Here is a 12,358-nt window from a genome sequence, read left to right on the forward strand (position 1 = left end):
TTCCTCTTCACATCTTCCTCCTCTCCTTCAGGGGAGGTGAGTCTAAAGGAGAAGATGCGATAAAGAGCAGGAGAAAGGGGCCATCGTATTGTACCTCTAACAATTACTGTACTGCCAAAGGAAGAGATTAGGTAATAGAATATAATAGACCAGAAATTATGCATCAATGTTGGTGGTATAAATGTCTTATAGCACATTGAGAAAATTACCTGTGTGTTTTTCTTTGCTTTGAGGATGTTTCATTTTGGAGTTTAAAGTCTAACAGCACTGGACAGCATAGCTGTGAGAAGTAAATATGAGGAGATTTTACAGGTTCAACAGTTTACCCCCAAGTTCCTGAGTCTATTGAACTAAACTGTATCATGCCTCACGGATATTGCAGTGAATTGCAGTTGTAGAATGTTGTTAAGCATCCCATTCAAGGGATGAATGAAAACACCCACAAAATATCAATAATTGCATCTAGAAGACCAACTGAAATAGGCATACAGAGGGCCTCCCGAGTGGTGCAGCAGTCTAAGGCACTACATCGCGTTCGATGGGTAAGGGGAGGGTTTGGCCGGCTTGGATGTCCTTGTCCCATCGGGCTCTAACGACTCCATGTGCCAGCCGGGCACATGCACATTGACTTTGGTCGCCAGCTGTACAGTGTTTCTTCCGACACATTGGTATGGCTGGCTTCTGGGTTAAGTGGGCAGTGTGTCAAGAAGCAGTGCGGCTTGGCGGTTGTGTTTCAGAGCATGCGTGGCTCTCTTCGGCTCTGAGACCGTCCGGGAGTTGCAGCGATGGGACAAGACTGTAACTACCAATTGGATATCACAAAATTGGGGAGAAAGGGGTCAAAAGAAATACCCTAAAAATATCTAAAAAGAAAAAAGGCATGAAGAAGACAAACAAACTATCCAAACCACATGCTGGCCAGACAAGGCTGCTCAAAAAAAAACAATTCAATGTAACCTTTATTTAAACTTTAAATTTATTTATCGCTCTGGATAAGAGCGTCTGCTAAATGACTTAAATGTAAATGTAAATGTAAACTAGGCAAGTCAGTTAAGAACAAATTCTTATTTACAATTACAGCTTACAGGTGAACAGTGGGTTAACTGCCTTGTTCAGGTGCAGAACGACAGATTTACACCTTGTCAGCTCGGGGATTCGATCCAGCAACCTTTCGGTTACGGCACAACGCTCTGACCACTAGGCAACCTGTGGCCTCAAGAGTCCGGGTTCTTACATGGTTTCATTTTTAGTTCACTTCAAATCAAGGCAACCTTTGTCTAGCTTTCAGTCTTTTCCTTCAAGTCTCTGCACTTAGGTCACTGAGACAATGGTAATCTTCACAGCACTACAAAGAACAAAGCTTAAGCTTGCAATATGTAACTTTTTTGGGGACCTGACAAAATGTACATAGAAATGCGAGTTATAGATCTGTGATTGTCATTGAAAGCAAGTCTAAGAAGCGTTAGATCTGTTCAATGTGTGCTATTTCTATGCTTCCCATTCTTAAGTTTTGTATCTTTTGAGGTTTTGTAGACCAGCTTCAAACAGCTGAAAATACTATATTTTTGTTTACTGAAAGGATATTTCACAGCGGTTTAGATTCTGCAATGATTCTCTACACTATACATTGCCTAATTTCTTGTTTGTGACAAACAAGCAAACTATTAGAATTTTAGCAACCAGGAAATGGCGTAGCGATCTCCTTTAAGAGTATTGAATTAAATAATGGCAGGGGCCCCAGACCAGCGTGTGTCACTATGACAACTGCAGATGGATCAAATGATGATGGTGGTGCGACAAGGGAACGGCTCAACCTTCCTCCTCCCATCACATTAATACTTTATCAGCCTAATTACTACGCCAGGGTCAATGTACTGTACTGTAGTGAGTCTCCCTGCCATTCAGATGAATTACACACACACTGTATGTGTCCCAATTGGAACCCTATTCCCTATATAGTGAACTAAGGCACCTGAACAAAAACATTAGGCCCTACAATATAAAGGGAATAGGGTGCCACTTGGGATACGTGTGGTGGGAGATCACTCAACAATGACTAATGGTACAGCGTTTGGCGTGCGGCGAGATTAATCTGGGATGTCATGAAAAAGCCATCAGATCGGACTCAGTTGTTCAGATAATTCCCTTTTTACATGATACATCAGCCATTTTCTCTTAGCACTTCTTATGAAGGGCACATCTAAACAGGGCCAGCTGACCGTTATCAGAGGAGGATAAACCCCGTCAGTAAATTGAGTCGGAAGAAGACGTGCAGCACAAAATGCAGATAATTGGGTATGACATGCTCAGACTTCATTAAACCTGTATTCATTGGGAGTTTCGCCATTACATTGTCATTAAATATTCTTTATTGTCATACTGCAGGGAATATAAGGGGGAGCTGTATTGTATTTCTGAGGTATTTAACCATATGTTGTGTGTTTTCTATGCCCCCTATATGAGTTAATTTGCAGTAGAGTCAGTCAGTGATTGGTTTGCTTTCACACAAACATTGTAATGAGGAGAGCAAATGTGAGTCTGGTCATTAAGTGGTTCTACTCCCTATATACATAACATAGCACTGTCAGAGAGAGGAAGAGGGGGAAAGAGACAGACAAACAAGGCAAATGAGGCGAGGATAGAGACACTACCAAAGAGGGTTTTCCAATAAATGACTTGACTGCACTCCACAAGGAGCTCTGAATTCTAGATATTGTTGTTTTCATAGCTCCTGCCATGGAACAAGAATGAGGGTGGAGGAATGGATGGGGCAGAGATGGATTGGATGGAAGAGTCACCACCAACCTCGACCCCAATGAAGTCAAGTTGTCCCAGCGAGCTTTGAGTAGGCCTTCAGTTTGTCTACAGTCCACGTCTTCACCAGAGTCAGTTTGTACACTGTCCTCTGTCGAGAGACTTCCTAACTTCCTGCCAAATATATGAACATAGAGACACACATTTCCCTCAGATTACACAGACCCACAAAGAATTTGAAAATAAACCCAATTTTGATAAACTCCCATATATATTGGGTGAAATACCAGTGTGCCATCACAGCAGCAAGATGTGTGACCTATTGCCAAAAGAAAAACACATTTGTAAATACAACCCATATTTATTTGACTTCCCTTTTGTACTTTAACTATTTGCACATAATATGACATTTGAAATGTCTTTATTATTTTGGAACTTGTGAGTGTACATTTTTTATTGTTTATTTCACTTTTGTTTATTATCTACTTCACTTGCTTTGGCAATGTTAACATATGTTTTCCATGCCAGTAAAGCCCTTAAATTGAATTGAAACAATTGAGAGAGAGAGAGAGAAAGAGGGCGGGGGGAGGAGAGGGAGAGAGGGAGTTGCACAACTGAATGCATTCAACTAAAATGTGTCTTCTGCATTTTACCCAACCCCTCTGAATCAGTGGGGGGCTGCCTTAATCAACATCCACGTCATCAACACCCGGGGAGTCGTTGTTGTTGGAGGTTAACTGCCTCGCTCAGAGGCAGAACAACAGATTTTTACCTTGTTGGCTCATGGATTCGATCCAACACCCTTTCAGTTACTGGTCCAACACTCCTACCCACCAGGCTACCTGCCGCCCCATAGCCGATTGACCTTTAGAATGTAAACACCGTTAATTATAAACACAGCACAGTAAAAGACATGCTCAATTGAGAGTGCCAGAATTGGGACGTATAGAAGAATTAATAAATGTATTAATGTCACTCGTCTCTATCCAGATTGTGATGATGCTTCATGCCTCACCCCCATCTGTCTGTCGTGATCGAGGGAGAGTGAGACATGATGCATCCACAAGCTGCACATTTAGAATGTCATTTTGTCGTAAATGCTGTGCAGAGTATTTGAAATGTCACGTTTTTCGAAAGATCTCCACGATTTTGTACACTGCTAAGGTGTTTCCCGAGCTGTTACCCCATATCTGTAGGGTATAATGACATGAAAAACTACCCATGGAACTGTCTGTAAGAGGCCCCTCTATCATTCTCATTCCTGTCGTTTTACGGCTGTCAAACAGGTCAACCCACAGGTGAACCTTCATCACGGTCACCGCCCATAACACCTGTCATCCAGGGGCGAGCTCCACCTGCTGAGGTCCCCTGGCAATCTATTAACCTGTGACGGTCAGGAACACACCAAACAGGAAATGGAATGGGGGTCGAAATAAATAGGCTAACCCCCATTCCCTGACAAAGGAATGGTTCTCCCTCGGATTAACTGCCTCATATTTCACATCTATAATAAGCACAGTATACTTCATACTGCCTTTTTTCTCAAAGTAAATAGGTGAGGGGAGAAAAGGTTGGAGCTAGCAGAAAGACTAAGTAAATGGCGATGGAAGAGAAGAAAAGAATGGGAACTGGGTACACACTCCTCCCCTGTTCCTATACTTCTCTCTCTATCTCACTCCATTTCTCTCTCGCTACCCTTATCCTCTTCTCAGAGAGAGGGAGAAGTGGTGGCTCTGGCCCCTTCAGCTCAGTGGGGTATGGATAATTGGGCCATGGTGCCAGGGAGGAAGGCAGGGAGGTGAGGTATTTGCAACCACCTCCCCTCCAAAGCCAACAGAGCAGCCACAGCACAGCTCCATCAGTCCCTCAGCACAGGGATGAGGCCAGGTTGGAAAGCAGAGCAGAGAGAAAGAGGGAATGGTCAGAATGAGAGAAGAGAATATCAGGGGAGAGGGAGCTTAGCAACCAGGGATGGGGGTGGAGCCCACCATGAGAGGAAGCTATGAGCCACACAGAGATGGGATCACTATGGCCTAACTCACTACCTCTGTTAGTGTCTCTGCCTGTTCCCTAGAGAGGCTGTTCAAGACTGGCAGGCAGGCACACCTGTTTTTTGGTCATATTTTGAGTCTGGTCGGCAGACAGGTGCTTTGTCTATTACTGATAGTTTGTATATATATATATATCGTATATTATGTAGATATACTGTATATAGAATCGTAGGAATGCAGAGAAAAAATATGTCTGCAACTACCTTGTTCTTCAGAAGCAACCTTCTTGTAAGCATCCCATACACCATGTAAAAGGATACATTGACAACCCCTTCTTCCCTTACTCTATATACCATGTATATCCGCCAGTATTGCACCATCCATCACCAGAATGTACAGATCTACATCATCACAAGTCACTGGGCCAGGGAAGGCGAGAAGGAGAGCTAGAGAAAGAAAGAGAGACAGATTGAGACCTCACTACTCCTAGACAAGAAACTTGACTGGTCCATCCTACTAGCTGCAGAAAATGAACCAGGCAGAACCGAATAAAAACCACTGGGTACAGGTACTAAGTGATAATAAGTAAACAACAGTTTATACAGTCTACCAGTAATTTGCTCACTTGACAATAAAAAAAACGCTAACCACGACTATTCCTGGTGCATAGTGAATGTTTTTCTGCCATGAAATTTGCTTTATTAAGTGTTAAAAACATTCATAGGTAGTGGATAACGATGAGTTACCCGAATGCAGAGTAAATCACTTCGATAACTGGTGAAACGCCTGACACAGACGGCAATTACAGCAATCCATTTGGCTGCATTTACTACCAGATTTACAGTGAAAAGAGGTTCACACATGAAGCTGTAATAAACCTGTCCATTGTCTAGAGTAGACTGTGCCTCAGAGGGGGGCTGGCAGGTTGATTGTAGCCAGGAAGTGAAGACATCCCAATAAAACATTTTACAGCCCACATCTATGTTCAAGGTTGTTATGCTACGAAGCCACTGAGTGCAGTTTTTCTTCCACTGCTTTCTAGAAAAGGGCTAATGAAGGAGATTGAAATTAGATACGCTATTAGAGGGAATGTGTGTGTGTGTGTGTGTGTGTGTGTGTGTGTGTGTTCACACTGTTAGAAGCTTTGAAAGATACACAGATGCATTGGGTATTCTTATAATACTGGGTAAAATCAGGCTACCCTGAAAGGATAGGAGGGGAGAGTTGGGGAGGGGACTCATTTTCTAGTTACCACCTTCACCGTAGCAACTTCATGTTGTCATATAAATTCTCCAAAGAAAGAACACATCCACAGTGTCTGATAAGACTTATAGGAGTGGACTCTACATTTCCTATTATTCCTCACGTCACTTCTTGGAATTCATTCATTGGGTGACTCAGTCAGAGAAACACAAAAATATGGGGGGAATGAGTGTCTATGTGTACGTGTGTGTGTGTGTGTGTGTGTGTGTGTGTGTGTGTGTGTGTGTGTGTGTGTGTGTGTGTGTGTGTGTGTGTGTGTGTGCGCACGTGTGTGTGTGTGTGTGTGTGTGCGCGTGTGTGTGTGTGTGTGTGTGTGTGTGCGTGTGGAGAAGGAGAGAATGTTGTGTTGAATGGCTGTGTCTGTCAGACAGTGAGCAAGTCTGTAATAAAAGGCATGATTAAATATAAATAGTTATTCTACGGAACGTCACCATTGATGAAAGCATTGGAGTTGCAACTATTCTATTCAGATGGAAAACATGTGCTGCAAGCAGACTCAAGGTCCTCTTCTTAGAAGTTAGAACAAAAATTCCCCCTCTTCTACTTCTCCAGTGCATCGCAGGGCAGAGTGAACTTCGTGAACTGTTTTCAATCAGGATGGCAGACAATGTTTCTCTTCCACTCTGATATGGCAGCAAATGATAGCGGACAGAACTTTCTCAAAATATTAAGTCTCTCTCTTTGAAACATTTCACAGGGAATATAAGTCTTGGGAGAATAAGAGAGGATTACTGTAAAACTCGACTCATAAAACAGCCTACATCTGTAACTCCTTGCATTTTCCAGAGGGTACAATGAAATGAAGACGGTTTCAATTGCAGACTTTGCCAGTGACTTGCATTTTCAGAGATTCGTTTGGGGGTCACTGTTCATTAAATCAGTCCCAGAGTTGAGTTGAGGTTCCTCAAGAAGCTGAGAAGCTATCTGGCAACAACAAATCATTAAAAACAGGCTTGGAATGGATTACAAAGAAACACAGAGATTCCCATTCCACTGAGGTGCCGTTGACCATCTAAAAAAGCTTGAGTAGAAAGCTGCAGAGACCACTGCCATTATTTGTCACTCAAAGTTCCCCAATGAGGTAAACAGACCTTTCCTACTTTCGTATTGATATTTCTCTCATTTCAAGCACAGGGAAATATATGATAATGAATGGAACCACATTACACTTCAGTGCTCCTGGTACTGTATACCATTATAATCAGGAGGAAATAGACATTTCCACTAACCTCAGCCACAATAAAGGATCAGCATACTGATGTATGAACATATATTATCTTCACACTGTACCATACCTCTCCAACCATCCAGCAAAGTGACATTGCGATGTCTGTGAATGTGAATTTGAGAATTTACATATACACTGACAAAAATATAAACGCAATATGTAAAGTGTTGGTCCTATGTTTCATGAGCTGAAATAAAACATCCCAGAAATGTTCCATGTGCACAAAAAGCTTTTTTCTCTCAAATTTTGGGTACAAATATGTATATACAAATATATATATCTGTTAGTGAGCATTTCTCCTTAGCCAAGGTAATCCATCAACCTGACAGGTCTGGCATTTCAAGAAGCTGATTAAACAGCATGATCATTACACAGGTTCACCTTGTGCTGGGGACAATAAAAGGCCACTCTAAAATGTGCAGTTTTGTCACAACACAATGCCGGGCAATTTTCATGCAGACTGCATGTCCACCAGAGCTGTTGCCAGATAATTGAATGTTCATTTCTCTACCACAAGCTGCCTTCAACATAGTTTTAAGAGAATTTGGCATTATGTCCAACCGACCTCACAACAGCAAACCTAGTGTAACCATGCCAGCCCAGGACCTCCACATCTGGCTTCTTCACCTGCGGGATCGTCTGAAGGGCATGGAGGGTTTCTGAGAAGTATTTCTGTCTGTAATCAAGCCCTTGTGGGGAAAACCCCATTCTGATTTGCTGGGCCTGGCTCCCCAGTGGTTGGGCATGGCTGCCAAGTGACTGGGCCTATGCCCTCCAAGGCCCACCCATGGCTGCACCCCTGCCCAGTCATGTGAAATCCAAAGATTAGGACCAAATGTATTTATTTCAATTGACTGATTTCCTTATATAAACCTTAACTCAGTAAAATCTTTGAAATTGTTGCATGTTGCGTTTATATTTTTGTTGAATAGAAATCACAGTGTAGCATATTCATGTAATGCCAGCCAGTATGTAAAGCTAGTGATACTTCTCATAGAGGGGACAGGGAGAGTGCTACTGTATTCCCTCTCCGCTTTGATTGGTAAAGGAAAACTCCCAGGATGCACTGCGCTCCTTGAGAGTGAAAATATAAGGCATCAGAAGGTGTCCATCCTCGCCAACCACTCTTATCTGTTTGGAGTTTCTTTTTTAACTCTCCTGGCTTTTAATTTTGAATCGTGGAGATGAGAATTCTCTACTGTTGCCTCATCAAATTAGGACACTTTCCATGGATAATGATAATGATCATGCTATTGGACAGATTTTAATTTTCAACCAAACTCCTATAGTCATTGGCATGCATTGGCAAGACAGTACAAACAGATCTGGAACCAGGCTAGTCACAGTATAAAACAGCAACATGACTCACATGCAAGGGAAAAAACGGCAACTTACCTACGCATCAAATTGGTCTTTGTTCCCCAATGAACATCGGTTGTATTACAGTGTTATAAAAGTGGAAAATTGCCATTCATTGATATCTGCTGGTGGTGTGAAGCCACTTACCGTATAATTGAAGCGCAACAGGCAGATAATGAAAGAGGCTCAATGCTACAATTCATTTGGATAATAAACAGGCTATAATATTGAATCCCTGATGTGAGGACACAATAGCAGTCACTCAGCTAATAGAAACAGTACTTATCAGGGCTTTTCTATAACAATGATGTTGATGTTTGGATGAACATTCAGTAAAAATTAAGGGGAGGGTGTGGTTGGCTTAACACCAACTTAGTCAATTAGTTTTGAGGGGCTGGGGTTGGAGCACTGAGCCTGTCCAAACTGGCTACTAGTATTTATAAAATGCTTTCCATTCCCATTCCCAGCATGGTTCCAACAACTGTTGTATCCAGGCCAGCACAGTGTAGTACAGCTTACCTTGGCTCGGTTTATCTTAGTAGTGTTAGAACGAAGGGTACTAGAGGTACTCACCTTTTCACCCAGATCCTTGAGGCTGTCTAGGAACCTCGGCCAGAAGTTGTTGAAGAGCAGCCGGTCGATCTTTTTCAGACTGCCCTTGGTGCCGGCACCCACACTCACATACAGCTTGGTCACCGGTACCAGACTCATGGAGGGGAAGAGGTCAGAGAGGAATAGGATACAGGGATGAGAGTGAGAGAGGGGGAGGGGGAGGGAATGGGGAGACAGGGAGAGAAAGAGAACAAGGGGATAGTGAGAGAGAGATCACAGTGAGAGAGAGAGCGAGAGAGAAATCAGTGTGGGACACAGCAGGCGAGAAACATTTTGGTTTGCGCCGCCTCGCTCTTCCTCTCTTCCTTGAGTTTGGCAGAATGCCATGACGATTTTGCACCGCAACATGTTAACCTGTGAATGTTACTGGATTACTGTCGACTCCAATAACGCCACAGGATTGGGTTCTCTCTCCAGAGAGATCAATCAAATGTATTTATAATGCCCTTTTTACACCAGTAGTTATCACGAAGTGCTTATACAGAAACCGAGCCTAAAAACCCCAGAGAGCAAGCAATGCAGATGTGGAAGCACGGTGGCTAAGGAAATCTCTAGAAAGGCAGGAACCTAGGAAGAAACTTAGAGTGGAACCAGGCTCTGAGGGGTGACCAGTCCGCTTCTGGCTCTGCCAGTTGGAGATTATAAGAGTACATGGCCATTAAGGCCAGATCATTCTTCAAGATGTTCAAACATTCATAGATGACCAGCAGGGTCAAATAATAATCACAGTGGTTATATAAGGTGCAGCAGGTTAACACCTCAGGAGGAAATGTCAGTTCGCTTTTCATAGCCAAACATTCCAAGGTAGAAACAGCAGGTCCAGGACAAGGCAGAACAGCAGAAACTGGAACAGCAGCACAACAAGGTAGAAAGTCCGGTGAGCAGGTCAGTGGCCCCATCCAAAGTTACTCCCGGACAGGGCTGAGTATAGCCCACAAAGATATATAGCCCACCACCGTACGAGCCCGAGGACAGAAAGGATGGGAGAGCGGGAGCAAGCCAGTGACTCAGTCCCCGTAATAGGGTCAGAGGTAGAGTATTGCAGTGGAGAGAGGGGAGCCGGCCAGGCAGAGACAGCAAGGGTGGTTCCGTCACTCCAGTGCCTTGCCGTTCACCTTCACACTTTTGGGCCAGACTACACTCAATCATATGACCCACTAAAGAGATGAGTCTTAAGTAAAGACTTAAAGGTTTAGACCGAGTCTACATCTCACATGGATTGGCAGACCATTCCATACATATTTTACTCTACAGGAGAAAGCCCTGCCTCCAGCTGTTTGCTTAGAAATTCTAGGAACAATAAGGAGGTCTGCGTCTTGTGACTGTAGTGTGCGTGTAGGTATGTATGGAAGGACCAAAAGCATGGATTAGCTTTACTGCATAAGTCTTGGGCAAAAAGTTTAAGATTTTTGCAATGTTACGAAGATGGAAAAAGGCTACTCTTTAAATATTTTTGATATGTTCCTCAAAAGAGAGATCAGGGTCCAGAGTAACGACAAGGTCCTTCACAGTTTTATTTGAAACTACTGTACATCCATCAAGACTCCGAATGACATCACCAAGAGGTAGTATATATAGTGAAAACAATGGAACCTTGAGGATCACCAAAACTTACCATTGATTTGTCAGAGGACAAACCATCCACAGAGACGAACTGGTATATTTCCAACAGATAAGACCTAAACCAGGCAAGAACTTGACCGCGTAGACCAGGCTTGGACAATTATTTTCCATGAGGGCCACATTAGAATATATTTTTCCATCGCGGGCCAGAATTATATATCATGTGTATGACTGTGTTGACAGATATATCTACTGTAAATCACGTCCAAATATGCTAATTATTTTACTTTTTTAACATGCACAGAAATAATGTTCCCTCCATGTGTCACACCCTGACCGTAGTTCCTTTTTTATGTCTCTATTTTGGTTTGGTCGGGCGTGAGTTGGGGTGGGCATTCTGTTGTTTTTCTGTTTTACTTTTCTATGCGTTTGGCCTGGTATGGTTCCCAATCAGAGGCAGCTGTCTATCGTTGTCTCTGATTGAGAACCATACTTAGGTAGCCTTTTCCCACCTGGTGTTTGTGGGTAGTTGTTTCCTGTTTTCACCTTTCAGGACTGTTTCGATTTTCATTTCTTACATTCACTTGGTTATTTTGTATGTTCGTGTTCTGTTCTAATAAATAATCATGGACACTTACCACGCTACATTTTGGACCGATCCTTCCTACTCCTCATCCGACGAAGACGAAGATCATTACACCATGTTCTCCTTTTGATAGGTATTTTCATTATTAAACATGCAATGACCTCAGAGGGAAAAGTACACTTTGCATTCAGCACCACGGACAGAACTCTTGTTAACAGGTATGCACAAAAACACAAAGAGAGAGCTCAACATTACATTTAAACTACTCAATCAGTGTGAGGAGTGAAGTCTCTAATGGGCATTGACTAGAGCAGTGAGGTCAGGTATCGTTTCTGACGTCGCTATGCACAGGATTGCTGAAAGGTGAGAGTCAGTAAGAGATGATCTGTTCCTTGACTTGTTTTATTTTTCTATCACTGAAAATGTCTTCACATACATTGGTTGACCCAAACAGTACAAACATCTTCTGAGCATGACTCCTAATCTTTGGAAAGTTTTGTTCATCGAGAGATTGTCACGCCCTGGTCTAAGTATTTTGTGTTTATCTTTATGTATTGGGTCAGGCCAGGGTGTGGCATGGAGTTTTTGTATTGTGGTGTGTTTTGTCTGGGGGTTTTGGTGTGTATGTTAGTGGGATTGTAGTTTAGTAGGGTTTTCTAGGTAAGTCTATGGCTGTCTGGAGTGGTTCTCAATCAGAGGCAGGTGGTTATCGTTGTCTCTGATTGGGAACCATATTTAGGCAGCCATATTCTTTGGTTGTATTGTGGGTGATTGTCCTTAGTGTCCTGATGTCCGTGTTAGATGTTAGTTGACACAAGTATAGGCTGTTTTCGGTTTTCGTTACATTTATTGTTTTTTGTAGTGTTTGCATTGATTCGTGTTTACGTGTGTTTTTTCTATTAAACATGGATCGCAATCTACACGCTGCAGTTTGGTCCAACTCTCCTTCACCATTAGAAAGCCGTTACAGAGATGCATAGAACATCGTCAGTGACATTGGAG

The 12,358-nt window shown here is 42.8% G+C and overlaps 1 protein-coding gene across 1 annotated transcript in view; it reads right to left on the reverse strand.

Annotated features, from left to right (window-relative positions):
• Positions 1-2,564: 2,564 nt before the first annotated feature.
• Positions 2,565-12,358, reverse strand: part of tyw1 (tRNA-yW synthesizing protein 1 homolog (S. cerevisiae)) — a 62,102-nt gene continuing 52,308 nt past the window's right edge. The window contains 3 exon segments of the mRNA XM_065024064.1: positions 2,565-2,836; positions 2,838-2,920; positions 9,169-9,301. Coding sequence (XP_064880136.1) covers positions 2,707-2,836; positions 2,838-2,920; positions 9,169-9,301 — 346 coding nt within the window. The 3' untranslated portion in view covers positions 2,565-2,706.

This window comes from Oncorhynchus nerka, linkage group LG11, assembly GCF_034236695.1.
Source record: "Oncorhynchus nerka isolate Pitt River linkage group LG11, Oner_Uvic_2.0, whole genome shotgun sequence".
NCBI lineage: Eukaryota > Metazoa > Chordata > Actinopteri > Salmoniformes > Salmonidae > Oncorhynchus > Oncorhynchus nerka.